A 26,974-nucleotide genomic window follows, 5' to 3' on the forward strand; every position below is an offset into this window, starting at 1 on the left:
AGCGTAGTGCTCTAATGCTACTTCACAGCATGGGCTTCAGTGGTATCTTTCAAATGGTTCAGCACTTCCCATGCCTATAAAAAACTTATCAGGAAATTAAGTACAAAAACTAATATTACAAAGCAGAAATCAAGCACTCAAAATTCCAATAAACAAGTGCTTTACCACAGAATTAATTCTGATATGTGCCACTAATGTAGTGCATTCAGTTACTGTTTTCTTTGTTGACAGTTTTATTTCACAAAACACATAGCACGAAGGTAATACTGCAAAGCTGAACAGAACCAGGTGCCAGCACTCTGGGACATGATCCAGCAAACCCTCACTCACAGAAGTGCAGTGAATAAGCACTTGAGACAGACCTCAGCTCCCACTTTTAATGGTAAGCAAATAATAGAAACTAGTTTTAGAAATGAGCTCTTTCAGGCTTTGACTTGGAAAAAGTATTTCAACACCTAATTAAATCCATCTCTATTCTGAACAGCATTTAAGCAGATTAAAGTTGTAATGATACTTAATACAACCAAGTGCCATCTCAAATATGCATGGGTTCTTAAATTAAGGTCATAATCACCACTAGTGTACAAGGACTAAATCATAAGTTCCAAAATATATCTTCTGTAGAAGCTTATGGATTTGTGTGAACACTGAGGATTCAGATACGTAAGAACCACTTTGAAAGTGATTTTAAAGTTTCAAAAGCTAAATGGATTTTCACACATTTTTCTATGACTTCAAACTACATGTAAAAACCAAAAAGATTTGATGGATATGATTTTGAGTCTCTACTGGTGTATTATCTAGTTATAGGGAGTAATATTTTCATTGATGTAGGATATCGCTAAAACTTCTACCAGAACTTCAGATAATGTTGGTGACTGAAGCCTTTACTCTATGCCTGATTCTGGAACAGATTTCAGAGAAATAAAATCAGGAGTTTATTAAATTTCACATCACTCAGTTCTGACCGTTTTCTGCTCCACTGTGGACTCTCGTAGGCAGTGAAAAGACGATAAAGTTTCTTTCGGATACTAAAGGAAAAAACCTCTCATTATCTATGTAAACTGCATAACCAGTCTTGCAGGCTCTTAAAATATCCAACACATTTCAATTAGATGAATATATGCAAACCACTCTCTATAGAATATGTTCAGAACATCAAACTTTAGATGCCTAAAGTGCTCTCAGCTGCATTCATAAGAGATATGTAAAAAAGTCCAGTACAGTACAAGAACTACTCCTTGTATGCTTTAGCTCACATAATGTGATGCAGTACCATGAAAACTTAACAATTAAAAGAAACAGTAGGTTAAACGAGAAGTATTTTTCAGTATGACAGCAGAAGTCAAAAAATGGTTTTCCCATCTCACTAAATGCATGATGACAGCTGGAGGTAAAGACTTCCCTTCCCCTGCACTGAGAGCTAAAGCCCCAGCCACCAGCACCGCTGGGCTCTTTGCTCGGGGTCTGGCTGCGCCAAGGAACTCTGTCCTGGACTAGGGCTACACATGGGGCTCACCCAAACCACTCTGGATGTGAACCATAGAATAGTTTGGGTTGGAAGGGACCTTCAAAGCTCATCCAGTCCAACCTCCTGCCATGAGCAGGGACATCTTCAACCGGATCAGGTTGCTCAGAGCCCCGTCCAGTCTGACCTGGGATGATTCCAGGGATGGGGCATCTACCACCTCTCTGGGAAACCCGGGCCAGGGTTTCATCACCCTCACTGTAGAAAATTCCTTCCTCATGTCTGGCCTGAATCTTCCCTCCTTTAGTTTAAACCCATTACCCCTTGTCCTGTCGTTACAGGGCTTGCTAAAAAGTCTGTCCCCATTCTTGTTATAGGCTGCCTTTAAGTCAAGACCTACCACTTCGATTTCAGGCCAGGAACTGGTGCTTGGCCCCATTTCATTTACGATACAGATAGAGGCCAGAAGTCTTCCCAGTTAATATTTTCGATACTAATTTGCTGTTGTACTTCTACTTATGGTAGGTGTGTGCTGCTGATTCAGCACACCTATAGCTGCACAAAACTGGGGAAGACAGAAATAACAAGTTATGCCCCAGATGCTTTACAAGTAGGACATCCAGAAAATCAAAAAAACTTCAGCCTCAGTTACAAGATTTTTAAATCCAGAGATGTCACTTAAGGACACAGTGGAAAATTTTTTCGGTTTTCCATTAGTTTATATACTTGAGCCAAATCCATTGTTATTCTACCACAGTTTATTAGATTCACAGTTGTTACTTTTCATTTCAGTTGCTGTTTTTAGACTGTAATTATTCTCATGTCTCAAGAGTAAAATATTTTATTTTATACGTTTTATTTCTATTCTAGAGTAAATTGGGGCTTGAGTTCACTTTTCCACATTTGGATGAGAATATTTTTTTTCTCAGCTGGTGCTTAGCCTCTAATAGAACTGCTTCTTTATTAATACACACGATGTTTAGGAAAAGTGAAAGCTGTACATATAAAACTTGGACATACAAGCAGAACAATTAACCAATGCTATATAACTAATGTCTTATCTAGCCTGATTATTATATGGACAGCAATGGTAATTCAGGTGCATAAACAGCATTACAAATTTTGAATTGCTAAGCATCATTTAATTTGAATTATACTATTAATGGTAAACATGAAAAAAAAATCCTGCATTATGTGACTGAGTGATGGTCACATCTTCTGTGAAAACTCCTTCTGCAAACTAATCCCCATGATCTAAGAGTCACTGCGAGAACAGTAATCCCATCAAAATAATTTGTAATTACTTTTGGCACAAATCCCAAAGTGTCATCGATATCAAATTGCTGGTTTTACTGTAATTTGCCTCAAAGACAATTCATAATTATTTCTACCACCATATCGAAAAGCCCTGGAATCCTCCTGTTAAACTAGAAGTGGTGTGGTTTTGTTTCTGTTGGTTTGTGTAACAGAAAAGAATTAGCCGTACAGACACTTCAAAGCTGAAGTCGTGGATACAATTTCAGAGCATGATGCTCCAACCTCAGAATAAGGCGAAAAAGAGGAAGAAAAAAGGCACAAAAAAGGACCATTAAAGTGACCTCAGTTCAGTCTCACAGATTAAAATTTATGTGAAACAGATGCATAATTTAATCGAGTAATAAATTAAACAGCGAAAAAGCAATTAAGTATTTGTCTTTTAAATATTCCACATATACCTTATAAAAGTAACATTTTTATTGTAGTACTCTAATTCCATTGTTGCAACCAATAAACATGAGCTCTACCTGAAGTACACAAAATTGGACATGCAGAACATTTAATTGACAAAATATACAACTCTATTAGGGTCATATATAACTCTACTAGGGTCATAATCCCACTGAAGAATTTACATTCACAACAAGTGTGACTCAAGTAATCAGCACAATTTCACATTAACGAAATACAGCATGTCTTGAAGAGAACAACTTCGCTATCATGATCTCTACGTCAATGTGAAACTGGGTGAGAACATGTTTAGTGCTTACGTCTTGCAAATGAGATTCTTTCTTCTTTGCCGATAAATTTAAGTGCTTCTCTAGGATGGAATAGTATTTCTCACTTTCCTTGTCAAATTTCTTCTTCCCATCCTGAAAAACAAAATATTGCCAAGTAAAGTATTTGACTAAATGTCCCAGGTAACTTAAATTAAGAGAAATAATAGGTGCCAAAATAGGCCTGGATATAAAGCCATTTTTGTTGTTTTTGATGTTTTTAGGGTTTAAATCTGAACTGGGCCTGAACATAGAAGGAGGACTGATTCAATTATTAAATGCAATATTAAGCAGGATTTTTTCCCCATAAGTACTAAACCTATACAACAGACTCGAATAGTTTCCCATAATAAATATACATGAGGTTTTATGTAGGTGGTATCTTGCAGACACTTAAGGCAAACTAATCTTTCCCAAATTTTATAAATGTACCTACCTGTCACACTGTCTTTGCTGAATAAAAACATCATGGAAGAGGACGACGAGTATAATAAATTTTATGATATAGGCCTCTTCCTCGCATTTAAGACTTACATATGCTTATTTTCCACCCACACTCTTAAAATATGAGGATGATGGAAAAGAACATACGTGGTTGCAAAAGGAAATTGGTCCAAAAGTCTGTTTCCAATAATGTTTTGATGTGTCTGAATATTTAAGCTTGTCTTATTGAAAAGAGTTATCCCGCTTTTTTTCTTTTCCCTCTCCTCCTAAGTTTTTCCCATCATGTGTAGATAATCCTCACATTTCTACCGTAAGACTACTGTAATACGTGATAATACAAAAGAAAGCTACTGCTATGAGTAGGTTAAAGAACATCGTATTTCCTGTGATCTAATTTAAAATTTATACTTCAACGTTTAAAAATAGGATATTCTGAAATTTAATTCTGAAATGTAAGAAAAAGAAAGCTTTCTCACAAGCTTTGCCATCTTTCATTTCAGGAAACAGGAGAAGGGATCAAAATAAAAATCCCATGAGAGTATCATTAACAATAAAAATATAGTTTTTAATTATAAAATTGTATATCCCCCAATTAAGAACAACCTCCTGCCAGTGACCTTTACAATCTTACGTAAGTTGTAATGATTCTTTCTAATGACTAACAAGTTGAATATTTTGAGAAAACAAAGAAAGCCGAAGACCAGCAGTCCTACTTACACATGTGCAAAAGCTATTAATGGTGGAAAAACTAATTACTGGACATAATGCAGTAACATCAGGTCATCTTCAGAACTGTAGTGATTATTTTCCTGACCCCTTTCTCCCTGGAAATTGTAGCACCACCCTGTTTTTCTTCGTCATATCATGGCAAAGTCAGGTCAGTCAGAGAAATAAGAAACAGAAGGAAGAATTTAATGCTATCAATGAAATGTTATCAACTAACTGTAACAACAAACCAGTGATTAGCACCAGTGACTAAAGTTCGCAATGGTAATTATACTAGATTATAAAACATATTGTATACTTTTTATCATGAAAAAAAATCAAATATATTTAGTATGAAAAATATGCACAATTTAATGTTCTCATTACCTCACAATAAAAGTATTTTCAGACGACAGAGGGAAAAGAAGGTACTTGACCCAACAAAATATAATTAACAATACAGAAAAATTCCCAATGCCATTCTTTATTTAATTCCAGCTATGCAGATATGAGGAAAAAAAGGCAAAAAGGAAAAAAAGAAAAGCTTGTATTTTGCCTAGCAGGGGAAAAAGAAGGTATATCAATTATCTTCCAAAATCTTTCCCAAACACATTCTTAAAAGAGAGAAGGCAGGACTCACCAAATGACCTGTTAGCCAATAAATGAACTTCTGTGGGACTGAAATCACAGGTTGGTTCCACAGCCCCAGTTTTCCTGGGGAATACTCAAGTGACGGGTCTTTGTGATCAAACAAGAGCAACCTGAGTATCTCAACATCTTCTTTGGTCACAAACAGAAACCAAGTTCAGTTGATCATACACCATAGATAAGCTTCTTTTGAATAAAAGGTGCAGTTAGTTGCATACTATCTTCTGAGACAATGATGTTAAGGTGTTGGACTAAAAAATTAACTGGATTATTTTAAAATCCAAGAGACACAGGTGGTAAAGTCACCATCTTGAGGAAATCCTCAAGTCAAGGGCAAACTCAACTGATGCCTCAGAGGCTGCACCAAAGGAATGAGATGTCACGGGCAAAGCTCCTGTAGAATTACCTGTGTCAGACCAGGAATCACCCAGCCCAGCTGGGTCAGCACTGATTCCTTCCCTGACAGATTTAGGATACAAGCAGTAGATACTCCTCTTGCCTCATGAACTCAGACTCAAGCTGATATACAGAAAATGGGTAAGTCCGGTCATGCATTTGAGCTCACATTAACATACTAACACAACCTCTACCAACAAGAGCTGGAAAAGTGTCTGAAGTCTAAGCTGCTTGGTGAGAATCAAAGTCAAAGGTGTGAGAACAGAACCCGGCCATCCGAAATGGGTCCTGTTCTACCATACTGCACGTCAAATGCATGTCAATGCCAAGGGGAGTCCCTTCACACATTTAATGCTGTTCCAGTGTACCAAATCCAGCTGCTTATATTTTGTGCTGACATCTGCAAGCTTCACAAAGATCTCCATGGAACCATCTGTGAAGACATGCAGAATTTAAAGGCTTCCTTGATAGGGCTTCCTTGATACGAGGTCAGCTTCTAGTCTGAGCAGTGTTTCCAGGGACAACACATCCTAACAACTTCTTCATTTTTTAACAAAAGAAAACCTCTCCCTTCAAGACTGCAAGTGGACCAAGTGCAGAGAATAAATAGAAGCAGACTCACAATAAATATTACTTGGCAGTTTTGACTGCGTTAGTGTCTTACTTTGGTAATACTTCTGGGAATAAGGGTGCGGTGCCAGCAAGACAGTGTTTCTGGCACTTTACTGATCCCTCAGACATGTTTATGGGAAAAGTCTAAAAAAACTCTGGCTCCAACAGGTGGGTGAGTCGCCTTCACATGAAATGTCTTCTGTTATGTCAGTAAAAAACACATATTTGAATGTACTGAAGCGTCTGAAAACTGTTTACATCATAAAAATTAACAAAAAAAGATACACTCATGAGCAGGTGATTCATTTTCTGGAAGAGAAGAACCACGGCAGTTTATGCCAAGATTGCTCTCACCTCGCACACTCAGCCGGTGACTCACAGCAGGCGCATCCTCAGTGGAGTCACAGACGTATCTCACTCCAGCTTTAGTCTGTTCTGCAACCCCCAAAACACTCTGTGCCCACGAGACTGACAATACTACTTTTCCACAAGCCAGGAGGTTTACAAAGAAAGTTTCCATGCAAAACTATCTCCTCAAAGGTTAGGAGATAGAGGATTGCTTCTGCCTCTAGATTCCACTTTGGATCAAACCCCAAGGAGAAAAGAGATGTGGCTGGATAGGAAAGCTCATGCTGTACTGTTACCAGAACAGACAGCACCAGCCACAACACAAGGCATGAGGTACGTGGCCATTAGAAGACACTGTTCCCGACCTCTGGGCTATGTCTCTTACTCCCTGCAGCCTCCAGCCACCTTTCTTCCTCACATGACCTTCCTGCAAGTAATCCTCATCCTTTCTCTTTGCCCTGGAAACTTATCAATCATTTCTGTCAAAGTACGACCTAGAATTTTAACTTTTTAAACTTTAGGCTTTAAATTAAAGCTGCTGGACAAGGAGAACCTCAATCCATCCCACTCCTACCAGTCTGATGGCAGTGGCAGCAGTAGATGCCCAGGGCCCGGAGAAGGACCACAGTCAGCAGGAGAGCACCTGAAGAGCAGCACAAAGGAATTCCAGCCAGTCCAACCAGCAAGTCAGCTACATTGGAGGCCAACTTAAATGTCTCTATGCAAACACATGCAGCATGGGGAATAAACAAGAGGAGCTAGAGACATGCACACACCTGCCAGGTTGTGATCTTACTGGAATCACAGAGATGTGGTGGGATGGCTCCTATGACTGGAATGCTGGAATGGAAAGTTACAGGCTCTTTAGGAAGGATAGGCAGGGGAGGTGAGGAGAGGGTGTCACCCTATGTCTATGACCAGCTGGGATGCACAGAGTTCTGCTGGGCGTGGATGAAGAGTCAACCAGAGCTTACAGGTCAGGATTAAAGGAGGGTAGGGGGTCTGCTGCAGGCCACCTGACCAGGAGGACCAAGCAGATGAGGCCATCCATAGACAGACAGGAGCATTCTCACGTTCACAAGCCCTGCTCCTCATGTCTGACTTCAACCACCCCAATATCTGTTAGAGGGACAACACAGCAGAGCATAAGCCATCCAGGAGGTTCCTGGAATGTGGGTGTTGATGATAACTTCCTTCTCAAAGTGACAGAGGAGTCAACAAGGAGAGGTGCTATGTTGGACCTGTTAGAGCAAGTCCAGAGGAGGGCTACAAAGGCGATCAGAAGGCTGCAGAACTTCTCCTATGAAGACAAGATGAGAGTAGAGGTTGTTCAAACTGGAGAAGAGAAAGCACTGGGGAGACCTTATAGCAGCCTTCCAATACCTAAAGGTGACCTACACGAAAGCTGCAGAGGGACTTTTATCACAGGCATGTCGTGATAGGACATGGGATAATGGCTTTAAACTAAAAAAGGGTAGATTTAGACTAGATATAAGGAAGAAATTCTTCACCATGAGGGTGGTAAAACACTGGAACAGGCTGCCCAGAGAAGTTGTGGATGCCCTATTCTTGGAAGTGTTCAAGGCCAGGCTGGATGGGGCTTTGAGTAACCTGGTCTAGTGGAAAGTGTCCCTGCTTATGGCAAGGGAGGTGGAACTAGATGATCTTTGAGGTCCCTTCCAACACAAACCATTTTATGATTCCATCAATGTATAAAAAAAACATGTGAGCTAATTAAGAGAGCACAATAAAAAAATGTAAACACAGAAAAACACAAATTACAAAATAATCCTTGATGTATTTTACAATTATGTAGAAGTCATCAATACTGTTTGCACAGATCAAATTCTGCAGACTCTAAGTACTGTAAATGTCTCTCTATGGTTGTTTAACTGTTCTCAGGTGTGTCAGGTCACTAAATCTTAAATCAGTTCCAGAATATTTACAGTTTTAAATGCCTCAAATTTTTAACAATCCAATTAGGAAAGTCCTTAACTAAATGCTCATATGCCGGAGTTTTACTAACTTCCAGTACCCTCTTGATAGAGTCAAGTGATGTAATAGCAGATCCAGGTTTAATTCCTGGTTTTGTTCTCTCTGCTTAGTTTTTCTCTACTTCTATTTCAAAACTGATTAGACTATATCCAAAAAGAGAAAATTATCTTTTCAGAAACAAATTTTGCTCAAGATACCATTAATTATAGATATACCAGTTAGAAGTGTAACTCAACTTCCTGGAGGAGCTGTCAGCTCATGGCCTGGATGGGTGTACTCTTCGATGGATAAAGAACTGGTTGGAGGACCTGGCCCAAAGAGTTTGTGGTAAACAGAGCCAAATCCATCTGGCAGCTGGTCATGAATGGTGTTCCCCAGGGCTCAGTATTGGGGCCAGTTCTGTTTAATCTCTTTATCAATGACCTGGATGAAGGGATTGAGTTCACCCTCAGTAAGTTTGCAGACGACACCAAGTTGGGTGAGAGTGTTGATCTGCTGGAGGGTAAGAAGGCCATATAGAGGGATCTGGGCTGGCTGGATCGTTGGGCTGAGGCCAATTGTCTGAGGTTTAACAAGGCCAAGTGCTGGGTCCTGGACTTGGGTCACAACAACCCCAGGCAGCGCTACAGGCTCGGGGAAGAGTGGCTGGAAAGTGCCTGGCAGAAAAGGATCTGGGGGTGTTGATTGACAGCAGCTGAACATGAGCCAGCAGTGTGCCCAGGTGGCCAAAATGGCCAAGAGCATCCTGGCTTGTATCAGGAATAGTGTGGCCAGCAGGACTAGAAAAGTGCCATGGTACTTGGCACTGGTGAGGCCCCACCTTGAATCCTGTGTTCAGTTTTGAGGCTCTCATCATAAGAAGGACACTGAGGTACTAAAGAGAGTGCAGGGGAGGGTGACGAAGCTGGTGAGGGGTCTGGAACACAAGTCTGATGAGGAGCAGCTGAGGGAACTGGGGCTGTTCAGCCTGGAGAAAAGGAGGCTGAGGGGAGACCTTATCACTGTCTACACCTACCTGAAAGGAGGTTGTAGCATGGAGGATGTTGGTCTCTTCTCCCAAGTAGCAAGTGATAGGACAAGAGGAAATGGCCTCAAGTTCTGCCAGGAGAGGTTTAGATTGGATATTAGGAAAAAATTCTTCATGGGAAGGGTTACCAGGCATTGGAACAGGCTGCCCAGGGAAGCGGTGGAGTCACCATCCCTGGAGGTGTAGACGGCGTTCTTAGGGACATGGTTTAATGCTAGAGTTGTTTAGGTTATGGTTGGACTTGATGATCCCGAGGGTCTCTTCCAACTGAAATGATTCTATGATTCTATGATTCATTTTACAGAAATCTATGGTTGTGAAAAGATCAGACATCAATTATTAAAAAGGTGAGTCAACCGAGTCAGATAATTTTGGTTTTGATTCCATGCTGTAACTAATCACATGCATGCAACAAATCATTGGCATGATTCCTACAGATTTTAACCACAAGTAGTATTTTTAGATGTAAAGCAGAAAGATATTATGTTTTGAAGCTGACTTCTCTTTTCCAGTGGGAACATCAAGAAAACAGATCTTTTTTTTTAAATGGTCTATGTTTGCTACTACTTTGTGTCTAGTATTTTCCATCAAAATTGTTATATGTATCTTCAGAATTATTACATAAAATATCCCTCTTATTTTTCATAAAGAGCCTTTGCTCTTCTTCCCATTTCTATTTTTTCTAGTTGCAATGACTTTTGGTGCTACACTTATCTTTTAGCATATCTCAGGTATATCTTACATCTGTCCCTAAATAAAGTATTTTACTCTTTGTCTGACAATTCATATTTAAACTTTAACACAAAAATCTTTAAAACAAAAAGCCCTGCACAATTAGTTCAGATAAATATTCAAAACCAATATCCTTGTTTTGTAAGGGGTGATTTTAGAGGGATAACTAAAGGAAATGAAAGCAGAAAACCTTGCAAAGAAACTATTTGAAGAAAAAATTTCAATGAGAATCTCTTACTTAATTAGAAAACAAGTGAATATTGTGAAATATGGCTGTGATGGTTTATTTTTCCCCCACCCTAAATTAGTAGATGTTTTTCTCACCAACTCAAGCTGAGATGCAGAAAATGTAGAAACTGGCATGAAATGCCATAATAAGACTTGAATATAGATCAAGTCAGACACATTTGTCAGTGGAAGAAACTGAAGGCAATGGTGAACTCCACTGAGCTCAATAAAGCCACCTTCCCTTTCTTTCTCCTTGACAACAACTGCAAAAATGTTGATATAATAACGCACTGGAGATAACTCATTGCTGGAATCTCAGACTTCAAATATATTTGTCAAAGCTACGTTTTTTCATTACCTTCCAAGGAAAAAAATCAAAATGTATTCTACAAAGTTGCTGGTATTTCGTTGGGAGTTGTAAATTTTGGGGATCATGTCTTACTAAGTAGTAGGACAAAGGAAAATAGAGATGTAGACCAGAAACTAAATTAGATTTAGTCTTGGAAAGATTGGTTTGAGCTCAGATCCTATGAATTTCCTGAAAAACATGAGGTCTCAGAGTCTCAGAACTTCTCTTCTGAAAATAAATAAATTCACCTTACATTTTATTCTGCCTGAGGTTTTGCTTGTAATTCTCAGGGGGGTGGCTGCTGTGTTGGGGGCTGGTGGTTTTTGTTTGGTTTTAATAAAGTTGAAATTATCATAGGCATCTGAGACCACAGACTGCATTGTGATAGATGTCTGGATGGGGGGATTTCTTTTTGGTAGACATTTTGATTTGCTATGTGCGTGGTAACTGTCTGAGGTAAGGCCGAAAGACATCTTCCAAATGCAAAGGTGAAAACGGGATGTTAAACTCCTTTCCTCCTCCCAAACAGAATTCAACATATCATGAGGCTATAGTGTCTCTCCAAATCTATGAGAAAGCTAGGAGGTTAATGGGCATTGCTTATGTATTGTTAGCAAATAATATTAAGTGGAACAAAGTTATGGTATAGTTTATAAAGAAATGACAGATGCTTAATATAAAATAGGGTTTATATAGTCATAAATTATGACTTATGTTACTCATAACTGCTAGTGAAAACACTTCCAAATTGAAGCTGAATGCACCATGTAGAAAATTAAATGTCCTAACACTATAAATCCTTAAATCAATCATTTACTAAAAAAGAACAGCCATATGCAAACCATGAATATCCAGAAAAGAATATGGTGTAACACAAATAATTATAATAAAAAGAACATATTGCAACTATGAAGTATAACAAGGCAATAAACTGGGAATACAAGAATGTTTAGCAGCATTAAAGCCATGAAGACAGCTATTAAAAACTGTCAGTTTAAAAAATAACCTCAATTAAAATCAGGTAAGATATGCATAAAACTAAAAACATACTTTAAACAACCCGAAACTAATTTAAGTTTAGGATGGAGTCGACATCTGCGTAAACCACTAAATAAACCTGCAAGAGATAATTTACTTTCAGGTTCATAAAATTCTGAAGAAAATTTTCTTTTCCCTGTGTAATGTCTTGACAGATCCAAATATCAGGTACTTTCAAAAGCATTTCCTGTTACGGTAAAATCCTACAGCCATTTCCTAATACTTCCCTATTTAATTCCATCAGATGTGTGCAGACAGAGGGTGCATACCAGTTGAGACTGAAAAAATAGCAGAAAATTTTCACTGTTTCTATGAGATCTAAAATTCTGTTCAAATTAAGAAGCAGTTACTATTAAATGAACAAATGTGTTGGTAGAATGTCATTCGTTTCTCTCAAAAATATTCTCTCTCGAAATGGAAAAAAACATTGAAAGTTCCCAGCACTGCTGTGAAAAGACATGCAAAACTGCCAGCACTGGCAGGTCGCTAAGCAGGACACGTTTGACTCTGTTATTCAGCTGCAGAGCTGTCTCGAGTTCATTTGGCACTTGGCGATTCCAGGAGTAGCTGCTAGATGTCTGGGAATCTGTTAAATCCCTGCCCAAACAGCAGGACTGCTGAGTCTACACACGTAATCTAGTTTTATTGTTTTTACTGTCTACTAAACATGAAGTATTTTTTGCTGGAATATCTTGCTTAGGATACCAGTGTGTTACTGCTTAAATAAGATGAAGAAGCTCCCTACAACAGCAGAAACCAAGTTTTTAAACTCTTCTCTGAGGAAGGTTTAGGACAGTTTCCTGACGCTGAACTGTAAAAGGGTGTCTTGCTCCTGTACAAAAGATTGTGACTTTAAATTATTTTAAAAAGAAACTTACCCATGCATTTTAGGAATTCAGAAAGAAGCTTGAATTAACTCTGTATACTTCATTAAAATTCATACAAAATAAACCGCCCATGTCATAAGCAATACAGATATCTGTTAGAAATCAATATAGCTATATATGCTGAGTAGACAGTAAATGAGAAAAATACACAACCCAATCCTAAATCATCACTTACATGACAAAAGGAAAGAAGCTCATTCACATCAGCAATAACACATGCTGAGATTTAGAATATTCAAAATGCTGAAGTTACTGAGCTGGCAACACTAGCCATGTGAACCTGTTAACATCAATGCTTACAAAATCAGTCAGGAGAGGAGAGCTTGTCTGCAAAAGCAGAAAATAGTTATATATATATATATTTTTTTTTTCTCATTGTCTAGTTCCAGTACAAGCTTAAAGAATCTACTGAAGTTCATTAAAAAGAAATAAAAAATACAATGTTTTTTACGTTTTCTGCTTCAACATGCACCAAATTCAGTTCAGTTCAGACAATGAAGTGGGAGAAACATAAAAAAAAGGAGGTTTACAGGAAAAGACACACCTAACACACAGATCTGGGGGGTTGTAGCCAACTCTTTGATGCAAACAGTGCCACACACCGACTACGCGGACAGCAGAAGAGCAACACTGACAACGGGGGATACTGAAGTGGGCTGGTCTTACCCATGGGGAACAGGCAGCTCCAATTGTTACCTTATCTTCTGCATCAGCACCTAGACTACGCAGGGACAAATCTCTCAGCTTCACCCATGTGTAGACAGCTAGAAATTGGCCTTTCAAGTTCAGTAGTCATACCAACCTGTTATCCAGCACAGTGCCAACAGTGAAAAAAGTTCGTTTTTCTTGATTCTCTGGTTCTCATACTAAGGACAGAGAAGACAGACTTGGCTCTACAGGTACTAATGTAAGTGCACAGAAATAATAAAGATACAGAATCCACCTATGTGGAGTGCAAGCACAGCACAGGGTTGCTACAGGCAGGACACCATTTGTAGCATCATCTTTGCACTTGACAGCAAGGCTTGGGTTCATCCTAACAGTCAGGGTGGTGAACTTCTCAACTACAAAAAGAACATCCCGTTTTTAAAACTGTATTACACTAGTCAACAGCTTCCCTTGGTCTCCACTGCTGTCCCTTTACTGACATTGCTGCTTCTCTCTGTCCGTTCCTTGGTCTCCCTAAGAGGCCACGACCCATTCCCTGAGCATTCCCCATTGGCTTCCCCACCTGATGCTGCTGCTCTCCTCACCCACATTACTCCCAGCAGCAGTGGCTTTTTCCTTCCTCCCCACATTGGGACACGGCCAGTTCAGGTTCTCCACACCTCCTTTCTGTGCTAGATTCCCTCCCAAATGAGGTGTATTTCAGTAATGTCTCAGTGCGCCAGTAAACTAAAATGTGTATGATGAGGCCATTTCAGCAGCGTGGTTACCAAATATCTTCTTCCCTTTGTGCACTTAAAGGAATGAAAATGCAAAAAAAGCTGCAAGGAATATAGTGTCATTCAAATAAAGCAGCTCCGAGACTAGTTTATAACGTCACATACTCACTGCTTTATTTTAAAAGCAGAAGATAAAAATATCTCTTTCTTAAGTAGTAGTATCTTTTTAAAGATACCCTGGGAATCTCTCTCTCATCTCTGCCAACCAGTCAGCGATGTCCCTAATTTCAGCGTGCCAGCAGCACGTCCAGCACAGCGCAGGGTCCCACGCCACCTTCCACGTCATCGCTACGGGACCACAACGCTGACCGGAGGAAGCACTTGAGGCGTGTTATGAGAAAGTTTTCAGATTAATACACAGAACTGGAAGCTGTGCTGTTTATAGATAGAGAAGATTAAAAAAAAAAAAAAAAAAAAAAAAAGAGGAAACAGTCTGGGGTTAATGTCAGAAGTGATTTTGTTTTGTTTTGAAAGCATCTATTTTCAGAGTCCCTCTAACAACACTGATAAAGGAACACAAACTATCACTTTAGGGTGAAGAGTCATGCCTCCCCAGTGGTGTTGTTAAGCTCAACCCATGTTCTCAGTTTACTTCTTATGGAGGGATGATCTTCTCATCAAAACAACCATCTGAGACCATCCCTTCTTGGCAAGCTCCACAGGAACAAATGGTTCTGTGGTGGCTACTTTAGCCTGAAAGATCCTGAAATAACGAAGGTGTTTCATCTGCCAGAAAGATGAGGCTCTTGGTGCTCCGATATCTACACCGAGACACATTAAAGTTTCAAGCAATGATGCCCATCTTTTGTTACAGTACAGAAGTGATACTTGCCAACTACTATCACCCACGACACCTTGGAATAGAGCTATTATATTTTATCCTTGCCTTGCAAAAAGCAAAATTGCTACGATGGTAAGAGAGTTCAAGTTTGTGTATTCCCAGGCCCCTGCAGAACCTGCTGCATAGAGCAAGCAAGATATTGGATGAAGGGAAACCTATGGTTGTACAGTCAAGTGTCCCAATCAAACTGTTTTCTATTTAGAATGGAAACTGCAACTCTGCCACAGGTGTGGAATAATCACCCATAGAGACAGCATCATCTGAGTAACGCCCAAACATAATAAATCTATTTTTATGCTCTTATCTTAAATACACTACAGAAGAAAGGGAAGCAATGGAGAAAGAGAATAAGATTCACAGATTAATTTATGCCCATGTAAAAAGCCTCCTGATTTATGTAAATATTACGTGTTTGGTACAGCTGTGGACTATGCAACAACCATGAGCACACCTCTAAAATAACCCCTGTAGGGTAAGAGAATGCAGCTGCCTTTCTGAAAACATTATGAATTTGGTTTCATAAAGATGGTAAAATTCAGAGTGGAGTCCTATTTTGAGCCTGAGGAAGCAGGGGAATAGATGCCTTTGACTAGTTGGATAAAGACTGAGACCTTGTGCAGGGGGCAAAAGACTAAACTCTCTGCTTCCCACAAGTCGTGTCCTGCTCTGTGCCACGGACAATCGGTCACGTTCTATATCTCTCTTAAATCCTCCTTGAGATTCTTGAAGAGTCTAATCAACAACTTTGAGTCCTGTTTTTCAGGTGCGGAATGTAATCTTCCCCATGCAGTGGCCGAGAGCAAGGCTAGAAAGGACATGATAGATGAGTAGGGCTTCTGAGCATAGTTGCCAAATTCCCCCACTGTGAAGTACCCAACAAGAAGTTCAGTTCCCCTGTGAACTGGAAATGAAATCTGGAGGTGATCGTCCTCGCTCATATTTTGTTCCAGGCTCAGGAGCCCAGCAGGTTTGAGCAGCTGCGTGGGGTCCAGACGCAGTGTCCCTGAACTCTTCCTGTGACACGGGTGACAGTGGGCCAATTTAAATTAGCAAGAAAAAGAGCCTTAATTTAATTAGCAATTGCAGACTTGCATTTTTATGTTCTTCTGTTGTTTTCCACTTAAAGGACTGATACTTGCTGCCTAAGTTTTTATTTTTCTGGTTTACTAACCATAGATTTTTTTTTAATAAATGGTTCTTTTTGCCAACATAAATACACTGTATACTGACTTCAGCAATTTCACCAATTAACACACTTATTCTAAGCCTTAATTCTTAAATGTTTTGGCAGAACACAATAAATTACATTGCCTATTTACTATAGACGACTAATTTATTTACAATTAATTTATATCTGTTTTCTTTGGGATGTAAATTAGAGTTTTATTAAAGTGCAGAAAAAACACAGGTTCAGAAACTGGTTTTAGTCAGTCAGCCAGTTAATCATACTTAAATTTTAACAGAAAGAATGCATTTAGTACAATATATTAAAACAGACTTTGTATAGAGTATTAATTGTTTACTAACAAATACTTGCAGTTAATGGATTGAACTAACAGTTTTTAATCACCGTGTCCACAATCTTTTAGTTAGGAGAACTGAGTTTTTGCTCTTGTTTTTTAAAGGAATACACTAAAAGTGAAACAAGCTTTTAGGATTGTTCCCTTTTGTTTTCAGTTAACTTCCTAAAAGTTTCTCAACTTTGAACAAAACCAGTTACTGAACTGAAGTAAACTGCAATGAGAAAATAATTTTGCTGCATTTGCAGAATGACAAAAGGCCTCTGGATCCAGGTGATCAGCCAGAGATATCTCCCAACTTAATGGTCTGTTTTTCCACAGAAGAAAGTAAGACTGCCTGAAAAGATGAAGTGTGTGCACACTGGGCTCTTCACCACTATTTTTGAAACATCCCAAACATTTCACACACAGAAGTGTAAAAGAAGCAGTGGGTAGTCACACCGTAGCACTACAATTATTTTCTACTTTAACAGAGATTACCAAATGGATGCAGGTCTTACTCAGCTTCCTGCTTCCATAAATTTATTTGAATAGCTATGTTTTAAAGTAAAAATACATTTCATCCATTTAAAAAATCTTTTTTATACTATACATTTTCATTAAATGCAAATTACAAATGGAAAAGTAGATAGCTGCAGCTGATAAAGCAACAATCCACCTACTCCAAATTTTAGGATGTAGGTCAATTCACAGAAGACTCTATACATAGACACTGAAATCCAGAGGAAAAAAGCAAAAATCAGGATGAAACAACATTTTAAAAAATATTTAATCTGAAGTTTTCAAACTTTTCTTACATCAGTCACAAACAAAATTTACCATTATAAACCCAACATTATTCTTCTCATTTTTCAGTTCTTCTATCTGTCAATACTCGTTTAAGTAAGATATCAGATTAGACAACATATTCTGCATTATCCCTCAGATAAAAGTGATCTAGGACTCACACTGGAATTAAGTGTATTTACAAATGCAATTTACAGCTCTTTCACAGATCACAAGCTTAACCCAAACCCCAACAATTCATATGAGTAAAAGAAAACCTAAAGAAAACATGTACTTCCCTATCTATCAGGGATAGATCCTTAAAGACAATAGTATCTAAACAGATTGTCACTTGATCTTTTTATCAGTAAAGTAAATTTTTGGTGTGCAGCCATAGAAACATGGAATTGTTTCGGTTGGAAGACCCTCAGGATCATCGAATCTAAACGTAACAGTGACGGTCAAGCAGCCTCAATTCCTCCTGCTCAGTCATTTCTCCTCTTCCTAATCCTCCAGCCCTCCTCCTCCTCTGCCTTGGCAATACCCCAGCCTATGGCAACCCCAAGCTGTTTTTACCTGATCACTATTGAAAATAAAGCAAAGACTAATCTCAAATTGCCCCTTGGGATCTTCTAATCAGTAACTTCTCTCAAACCAGGCAATACCTCCCATAAACAAAAACCCATCACCCTTTCCCCATTAGCCAGTTCCTTACACAGATTCGGTTACTTATAATAATCTCCATCTAAACTAAATTATAAACTCTCATGCAGAGTGCTTTAAAGGCCTTGCTGAAATAGGCCTTGCTTTAAAGGCCTTGCTGAAATGCTGAAATCCACCGCATTTTCCTGCCTACAGAGTAAGTTACAAAAAATAAGGTCTCAGGTAACTCTGGTAGTAATTGTTTTTGGGAAACTATGTTGCATTTTAACTCAAACCATTTGGCCATCAATTATCCTGGCCTGGCTCTATTTCTGCTGCTTCCCCAGCCCCCTCCACTCTAAGGTTCAGGCTGATATTAAAATACCCCAAACTAGTGGACGCAAGGACCAAACCTTGAGCAACACATGCGGCTTATAATGAAACACCTTCCACCATACCTACTAGAGCAAAGTCATTCATTTTTCTCAGGAACAAGTGCTATAATTTGATTAGATACCAAGGAAACTAGTTCACAAAATAGGCATTCTGGCATCTCTAACTGATCGTAGATACCAATCTAAAACTCTGCTTTGACAGCTCTCCGACAGACTTTAAAAAAAATGGGTGTTTTTCTGTTTGTTTTATGCCTCTTGACTTCTGGACAATCCAAATAAAACACAGAGAGAGCGTGCCAGCCCCTGCACGCCTACATACATCATGTGCCTATAGGTGTGAACATGGGTGCAGGAAAATTAATCCCAGCAGTTAACATGGATTTGTCTCCGAAACAGAATGGAATTCACAGCTTCAAATGAATGAATGAAAGTAGGTAATAATACAAAATAATCCTCCTGGCCAAAATAAATAATTTTATGAAACAAACAGATGGAATCGCAAGGAGGAAACAAAACTCTCCTTTTAAGTCTTAAAATTGCTTCTGTTGTCTTCGATCTAAGTTGCACTAAAGGTCAATGAACATTGGAACGAATATTGCTAAATACTGTACCAAACGGATAAAAAAGAAACATGAAAGTTTGGCCTTATTGTACATAACACATCACACAATGATCTCACCAAAGTCACCAGCTGGGGACTTGCAAACCACATTTACCAAATAAGGCAAAACGCTTCGTGCCTGAAATCCTTTCCCAGTTACCTCACCCGGCTTTTGCTCGCGTTTCTACAATAATTGCAGAGGTCATTTTTTTAAGCTCAGATGGAGTAAATCAACAGGCTATCCAATGCAAAGCTGGGTTTGTGTAGTCTCGGGAGAGAGCTCAGCTTTATTTAAACTGAGTGTGTACAGAAAAGGAAGAACTGAAATATGTGCAATAAAAACAGAAGAGCAAGTAGCATAAATCCCGAAGAGCAAGTGATGCAGAGTTGTGTATTGCTACTTTGATTACAAACACTAATGTTTTATGGGGAATGTTTCTCAAATTTGTTGGGGTCCTTCAGGTTTTTGAAGTGCATGTGAAGAATTGCTCTTTAATGTTATTCTTGTTACAATCCAAAACCACTTGAACTTTGCACTCTGGGTTTATGCTGCCCTTGTATTTGAAATACAGCTTTGTAACATCAACAGGACATATTTTATCCTCCATATTCTCTTTGATTTCTGTGATTATACTCTTTGCCTAAACTTGATATAGTCTTAAAGAAAAAAATAAAATATTCCCATTCTCTATATTAAACACAACAATAGGATAGTCCTAGATAGCTCATCATGGTAATAAAAATCTTGCTAAGATACTTAGTATTCAAACAAAATGGTGATTATCACAGTGAAAACTGTCATTAATTAATAACATTTCGTCCTTCTCCCCCCACTCCCTGTGTGTTTGTGGTGGGGCAGATTGCTTGGTTTTATGTCCAGCTGAATTTTATCTGGTGTTTTAGAAAGAAAGAAAAAACCCAGTAAACGCTTTTAAGCACTTGCTCTCATGATCTTCCCGTCCGCCCCCAAAACCTGACTGTAGTACCAACCATCATTTCCTATTATGTATATTGGTAACACAACTATCTAATATTTTTCCTCCAGAAATTTGGAAATGCAGCTTAATAGGGTACTAAAATTAATTATTTCAAAGTTCGGTTAGAAGAGAGAGAATCCAGCGCTCACCACTGCTTATAAAACACACCGTCACAACACCAGGGTGATCACAAAGACCAGATGCTTGCATCTCTGGCTGTTGCTGAAATTGCCAATGCAAAAGGCATATACAAGGAACCTCATGTTTCCGTATCTAATCTCTTAAAATGCTGGTCCATAAGATGTTATGATGTAAATTATTCATAGCTCTAGAAATATATAATATGACATAACTATCATCTATGCCGTGGAGTCTGCACCACCCCAGCCTCTCTTTGGAGCAGAACAGAAGTACAGAAATGTTTTCAGATTTTTAAGGGTGACAGGGATGGCAGAGAAACAGAAGCAAGTTTGGTTTGATTTAATATAATCCTCCACACTGTTGTAAATTAATATTTGGGGAAAAAATTCTCTCAAACCTGATACAAACCTCAGAACAAAAAATAACAGTTGATGCATGGTTCATACAGCCGACATGTTTAGAGAAGACCTCAAGTAAGAAGTGACATTCTCAGTGTTCTGTGAACCTTGCTGTTGAAATCCAAGTATCAAGAAAGCATTTATGTTTTTTTGTTTGGCTATCAGTTAAGATCGCCCCAGAGGAGTTCAGAGAGCAAAATCTCTGTGCAAATCTTCATTAACTTCAGATTAAAAACTAACAAGATCAACTCATTCCATATTTATAAGAGTTCATAAATGCTCCAGGGTCGAGGCCAGTGAGCACCAGTGGAGGTAAGCAATCTGACCACATTCTCTACTTCACTAACAATGAATTTCAGAAAGCCCAAATTTCTATTCTATTTTGTACTGGTCTCATTATTCCTAGATTACACACTGCTATTTTGCAATTACTAGAAAAACAGTATTAAATGTAATTATTCTCTCACTTCTTTATGTTGATTACATTTAGTTAAAGGCCAAGTGTAATTGCTTCTGCTGATAAAAATCAATTCAGAGGCGAATGTTTATATCACAATCTGGGTTATGCAGGTGGTCTGAGTCTCTCATTTTTGAGGCTGACAGCTGAACTCCGTGCGTAGTGCAAGAAAATATGAGTTTATCTGACGTTTTATAAAACAATGAGCTGGGAGAACTCTCTATATGGCACCAATGTGTCAAGCCAGTACCCTGGACTGCCCCAAACACACATCGCACTGCACAATGAAGTGCATTAGACACTGGAAAAAGGCTTCTCCCGAACTCATTCAGGACACTGTTGTGTGACCACTTACAAGTCAAACCGATCACTGATGCCACAAATTATGTAAGATGGCCAGATGCCCATATTATATCTGGAAGGGATATGGAAAAGAAACCAGCCATTGTGATATACCGAATAGAGAGGAATCAACCTGTCCTATAGTGCCCTGCCTTTAAAGTTGAATACTTGCTGATTCAGAAAACAAAGGAGTCATCTTCAATTAGAACATTAAATGTGTTGATGTCTACTGAGTAATACATTCTCAAAGGAGACATGAGTGTTTTATGGAGTTCTGCAGACAGCCACCTGCAGAACCTGTGAACCACCTGCAGATCATCTCTCTGCTGGTACCAGGACACTCAATAGTACAGCAGGTTATGCTTTCAAACAGGGCTCTCTGCAAAGAAGAATCATATTCTGTATAGGTATATGCGAAGAAGAATGATATCCCATATAGGTATATTAAATGAAATGGTAACACAAAGAACTGAAAAATGCAACTAAAATCTGCTGAAAACTAAAACCAGTTTTGTGCTGGGATTAAATTCTGATTTGTGCAGCACAGAAAACAAACTCCCAGCCCTGCATCTCACCGCAGCATAGGGGTGGGACAAGAGAAGAATGCAGCTGTACACAAAAACATTTCAAGTAAGAGGATAAAGAACATCCATGTCAGAGAAAACTGACCTCAAGTTCACAGTAAAAATTCTTCTCAAAATTCACTTAGTTCCTGTACAGAAGTGTCATCTGTTTGCTACATAATCACAATAGCAGTACAAAAAGTATAAGCCCTCAGTCTCTCCAATCGCTCTGTTCTTCTTCTGAGGTTGTTTGAGTACTGCACAAGCGCAACCTCAGCTACAACATCAAAGAGATTTTTTTCATACCCCTTTAACCTTACAAATGGAAAATTTCCCAGAAAATGTTATGAGTGCTAATACAAGATGCAAAATGCTTCAGAACTGGCATATTTAAGACAACAGACAGAACTGTTATTAACCATACCTCTAATTGACTACCGCAGCCTTTATGCATCTCTCTGAGATTGTGATCAAAGCAGCCGCTGATAACCACTTAAGAGTCCAGGATCAGACTGGAAACAGCTGTTCTAGACTAACAACTCACTCCAAAATCTTCTTCTCCAATATTGCTGATTTTCCAGGCTGACTACTAAACCCTGGTATAGACAACCTGCACTGTTTCTCTAACACAGATGTAACACTTAACACCAGAGAACTGGCTTAAAACACCAACTGGAGCATTTCCCTCATGGGAGAATCTCTGGGCAGTATGAAGATGAATACTCTGGCAATATGAGTCACTGCAGTGCATCAGCCATGTAAAGTGGAGAGGGAAAGCAGAGACAGAAGGAGGGCATGCCTAAAGAACGCTGACTTCTTTTGGTCTTCATACAACAGCCCTTTGAGGGCCACTGCACCCACGGCTGCAGGTCTGGGTTGACCCAAGGCGCAACGTAAGGTAAATGCAGACATTAGAAGGCAAACAGAACTCCAGAAGGTAAGAACATGCAACAGTAGCAAGAGCTGTACTCCATGAACATAATCAGTCTTTAAACTCCATTTCTAAATCATCTCCTTCTCTGAAGCAAAGAACTCAGTATAATTTACCAATACATTAACAAGGGTGGCACCAAGTATGTTTGAATACAAATGTCTGTTTTCAGTCCAGCCTTCAAAACACACTGATAAACTCAAATAAACATGAAATGATAAAGAATTGTTTCCACAGCCACTTACTTTTGCTGCTCCTATTTGCTCTTTACGAAACTTCTCCAGCGGTGCTATTAGCACATCATTAGCATTCTGGATCTGCAAAGTTAAACATAAAGCATAGTTTTTTAATCCAGAGTATTTGCAGAAAGTGGAGTCATTGCAACTCTGCCAACGTGCAAGACTGAAAAAGTCACGTCTATAACATTCTGGTAAGAGCAAATGGGTAAGAGTCAAATAATTACATCTTCTTCATGCAAAACATACAACACACATGTTCTCTGGCCTATTATGGAACATTCTATGATTCTATGATTTCCATTACAGCAATTGTAATGAACAATGTAGTAGCAACATATAGAAGAGTTTTGTGGTAATTTACTTCCATTTCCTGCATCTTGCCTAAAACCAGAATACAAAATGAAAACTTCCAGGAACATGTTTTGGCAGAACACAGAAGATAAACACAGTAGTACTGACAGCACTGCCTAAAAAAGCCCATGTTTACAGAATCTGAATCTTTGACAGCCGAATCTTTTCGGCTATCTCTTTGGATGACATACTTACACTGAACAGAGGAGCACAGGACAGAGAACTCTACAAGAAAAGTAGACAATTTAAAAAGTACTCTAGATTGCATTAATTCAATTTTCTGGTTTTTAAACTAATTTAAGATGTCTTCCAGCTATTTTTATCACTTTAACCTAAACCAGGGTTCCTAATGAATCACAGTTTCCCCTCGTGGCCTCTGTTTATTTAGCGTAAATCCAGTCCTGGGAACCCCTCTCTAAAGACCATTCCCAGCAGCGACCACCCGAAGTGGTCCCTGGTCATATGGGTTGGAAACACACATGCAGAAGAATACAAATGCCAGACGTGCCATCGTGCCACTCACTTAAAAAAGGTAGCATGACTTCACCATATGCCTTTTAGGGACAGGCAGAAAAAGCAACTAAATTGATTTTACTGTAGAAAAATCAGAAGAAACTGAAAACTGCCAACACATCAGAAATAAAGCATAATAAAACACATTACAAGATGCTGCTATACTAACTACAAGCAAAACTTGAGCTTTGCTGTATGAATAGCTTCTTTTTCTCATCACCAGTCCAGTCTGTGCCATACTCATCACATCCCACATTTGTGCTTGGGCAGGTTTGGAGCTCTGGGCAAATCTAACATGTATCTAAGCCAAATGTGAATGAATACAGCTCTTGTAACTCTTCCGTAACAATAATTGGTAAGTTACATTGTCAGTTGAGCATGAAAACTTCCCAAAAGGCTGTAATAATAAACATATAGAATAAACCCATTGAAAGACAAACACATTTTCTTTCCTCCCAAACCTAACATTACAATTCCAAAGACCACAGAACCACCACATCTGTCTCAGAAGGGCAGAGTTTCAGGAGAAGTCAAGACTCAATCTGACATCCTAAACTAACGAAGTCCGAGACAGCAAAGACAACAGTTGCCATACTTGACGATGCCGTGATCAGAACAGGCTACATTTAAAAATAAAAATCGGGCACTGAGGATGAGGAGCAGTATTTTCACTGCATTCAACATACTCCATCAGTTTGACTGGACCAGACTACAAAACTATGTTATTCTCCATGTGGACATTTCCCCAAAATATATAGACTTTTGGGCTACATCTAACAATCTGAGACTCAACACTTTCTACAAGGCAAAGTGCATGCACTCAAAAGATAATCACTCTCCCAAGGAAGGTAGATTAAAATTAACAGGGGTAACAAACCTGCGAAATGGCTTGCCCGCAATCAGGCAGAACTGGAGTACGTATGTCTGGAGCCAGCAGCTGGAAGCTTTGAGGGCTCACAGAGCATATACATGGCAAATACAGGAACCACAAAGGCTTCCTGGAGCCACTGGTACAGACTCGTGAGACCGCATCTGGAACATTGTGTCCAGTTCTGGGCCCCTCAGTTCAAGAAGGACAGGGAACTGCTGGAGAGAGTCCAGTGCAGGGCAACAAAGATGATTAAGGGAGTGGAGCATCTCCCTTATGAAGAAAGGCTGAGGGAGCTGGGTCTCTTTAGTTTGAAGAAGAAGAGACTGAGGGGTGACCTCATTCAAGTTTATAAATATGTAAAGCGTGAATTTTGTGAGGATGGAGCCAGGCTCTTCTCGGTGACAACCAATGACAGGACAAGAGGCAATGGGTACAAACTGGAACACAGGAGGTTCTGCTTAAATATGAGAAGAAACTTCTTCACGGTGAGGGTAACAGAGCCTGGAACAGGTGGCCAAGGAAGGTCATGGAGTCTCCTACTCTGGAGACATTCAAAACCCGCCTGGGACACATTCCTGTGTAACCTCACCTGGGTATTCCTGCTCCGGCAGGGGGACTGGACTAGATGATCTTTCAATGTCCTTTCCAATCCCTGACATTCTGTTTGCATCTTTTCTTTCCTTTTCATGTACAAAAGTAAGCTTTTTCTCTGCCTTTTAGAGTCATTGCTATATACAGCAACAATATAGTAAATATGTCACAGCTCAATTAATATATATTCGTATTACTGAAGCAGTTACTACTGATACCAGCAGTCACTGCTAGTCCTGCTGTTAGTCACTGCCAGTCAAACTAACTCCACATGGGGCTGAATATGGCTCTTCCCTTTGCTCAATGCTATCATGTTTAGGCAGCCTCCACACCACCCCAGGAGACCTCACTTCGTAGTTTGGCCTCTTGACAGCCTTAAAATGACTGAAACACAACTATGACCAGCCTCACTCAATGCTGCTGCAAAGCAAATGAAACATCCTGCTCCAAGCACTGAGTAAGAACACGCTCATGGGAAGCATCTGGCACCGAGAGGAGTCATCTGGGAAGTGGCTTTGCTGGGCTGAAGCACAATCTGATTTACCCCCACAGTTAAATATGCAACTAGGAGCAGACACCGGGTGTCACAGGGCTAATTAAAAGATGTCACGCACTTCATTTAGACAGGGTCTGTGCCTCTGTGGCTGAGCCACATCAACAGAACATGCTGCAAGCTCCTCCCAGGCTGAAAGCTTCTACTGACCAGAGCCCCGATGTGGCAATTCACCTCCCAGCAAAACGAGGAGCTCCGCAATGACAGGCTTGGGCTTTGGGAAGTGAGAAAACACCAGCAAAGTTCCAAAGAGAGTCCCAGCAGAAGTAGCCGGTATTAAAAGACGCAGAACGTTCTACTGTGAAAAGACCCCCGCTGATTTCCATCAGGTTGTGCCTAGCTTTGGAAACTGAAAATTAAATAGAAAAAAGAACTTTTGCCTTATTCATGCATTTATCCATTTCCTTTCATTACATTACAGTTTCCTTGCTAAGGGTTACAAATCAGCAGAGAGTCCACCCTTCCACCCCCACCACCCCCAATTAGGAATCTAATCCTCCCACAACCATTTCTATAGAAATCTGATTGCTTCAAATAATCTGAAATTTTCACTGTGTGGTCCTAGTAGAGTAACTTTCTTCCTGCCAAGACGATAATCCCTCTCCTTTTCAGTTATTGTGCTAGGTTGAAATCACAGGCACTTGGAACAGGCAAAAAATGTCAAAGACTGCAATGGTTTCTGTAAACAGCAACTTCAGAAATCCATGTCATGTTTAAAGCACAGATCTCATCCCTAAAAGATTATTGAGATTAGTCACACCTTTAGAGAAGCTATACTTTCCTGATCCAATAGTTATTGAATGCTACACATTTCCAGCTCGCAGCATGGCTAATACATGGCAGTCAATCAAATAATGTGATTGTTTCTCTTGTCTGGCACAAGCACCAATGTTTCTCCAGATTGAAAAAACAAACAAATGAACAAACA

General features: G+C 39.4%; 1 protein-coding gene across 1 annotated transcript in view; it reads right to left on the minus strand.

Annotated features, from left to right (window-relative positions):
- The window catches only part of ARHGAP42 (Rho GTPase activating protein 42), a 163,518-nt gene that overhangs the window by 55,709 nt on the left and 80,835 nt on the right, over positions 1–26,974 (minus strand). The window contains exons 4-5 of the mRNA XM_082051268.1: positions 23,174–23,245; positions 3,496–3,597 (exon numbers count right to left, since the gene is read on the minus strand). Coding sequence (XP_081907394.1) covers positions 3,496–3,597; positions 23,174–23,245 — 174 coding nt within the window. The remainder of the gene's footprint in view (positions 1–3,495; positions 3,598–23,173; positions 23,246–26,974) is intronic.

The sequence above is a fragment of the Streptopelia decaocto genome, assembly GCF_964273445.1.
Source record: "Streptopelia decaocto genome assembly, chromosome: 1".
NCBI lineage: Eukaryota > Metazoa > Chordata > Aves > Columbiformes > Columbidae > Streptopelia > Streptopelia decaocto.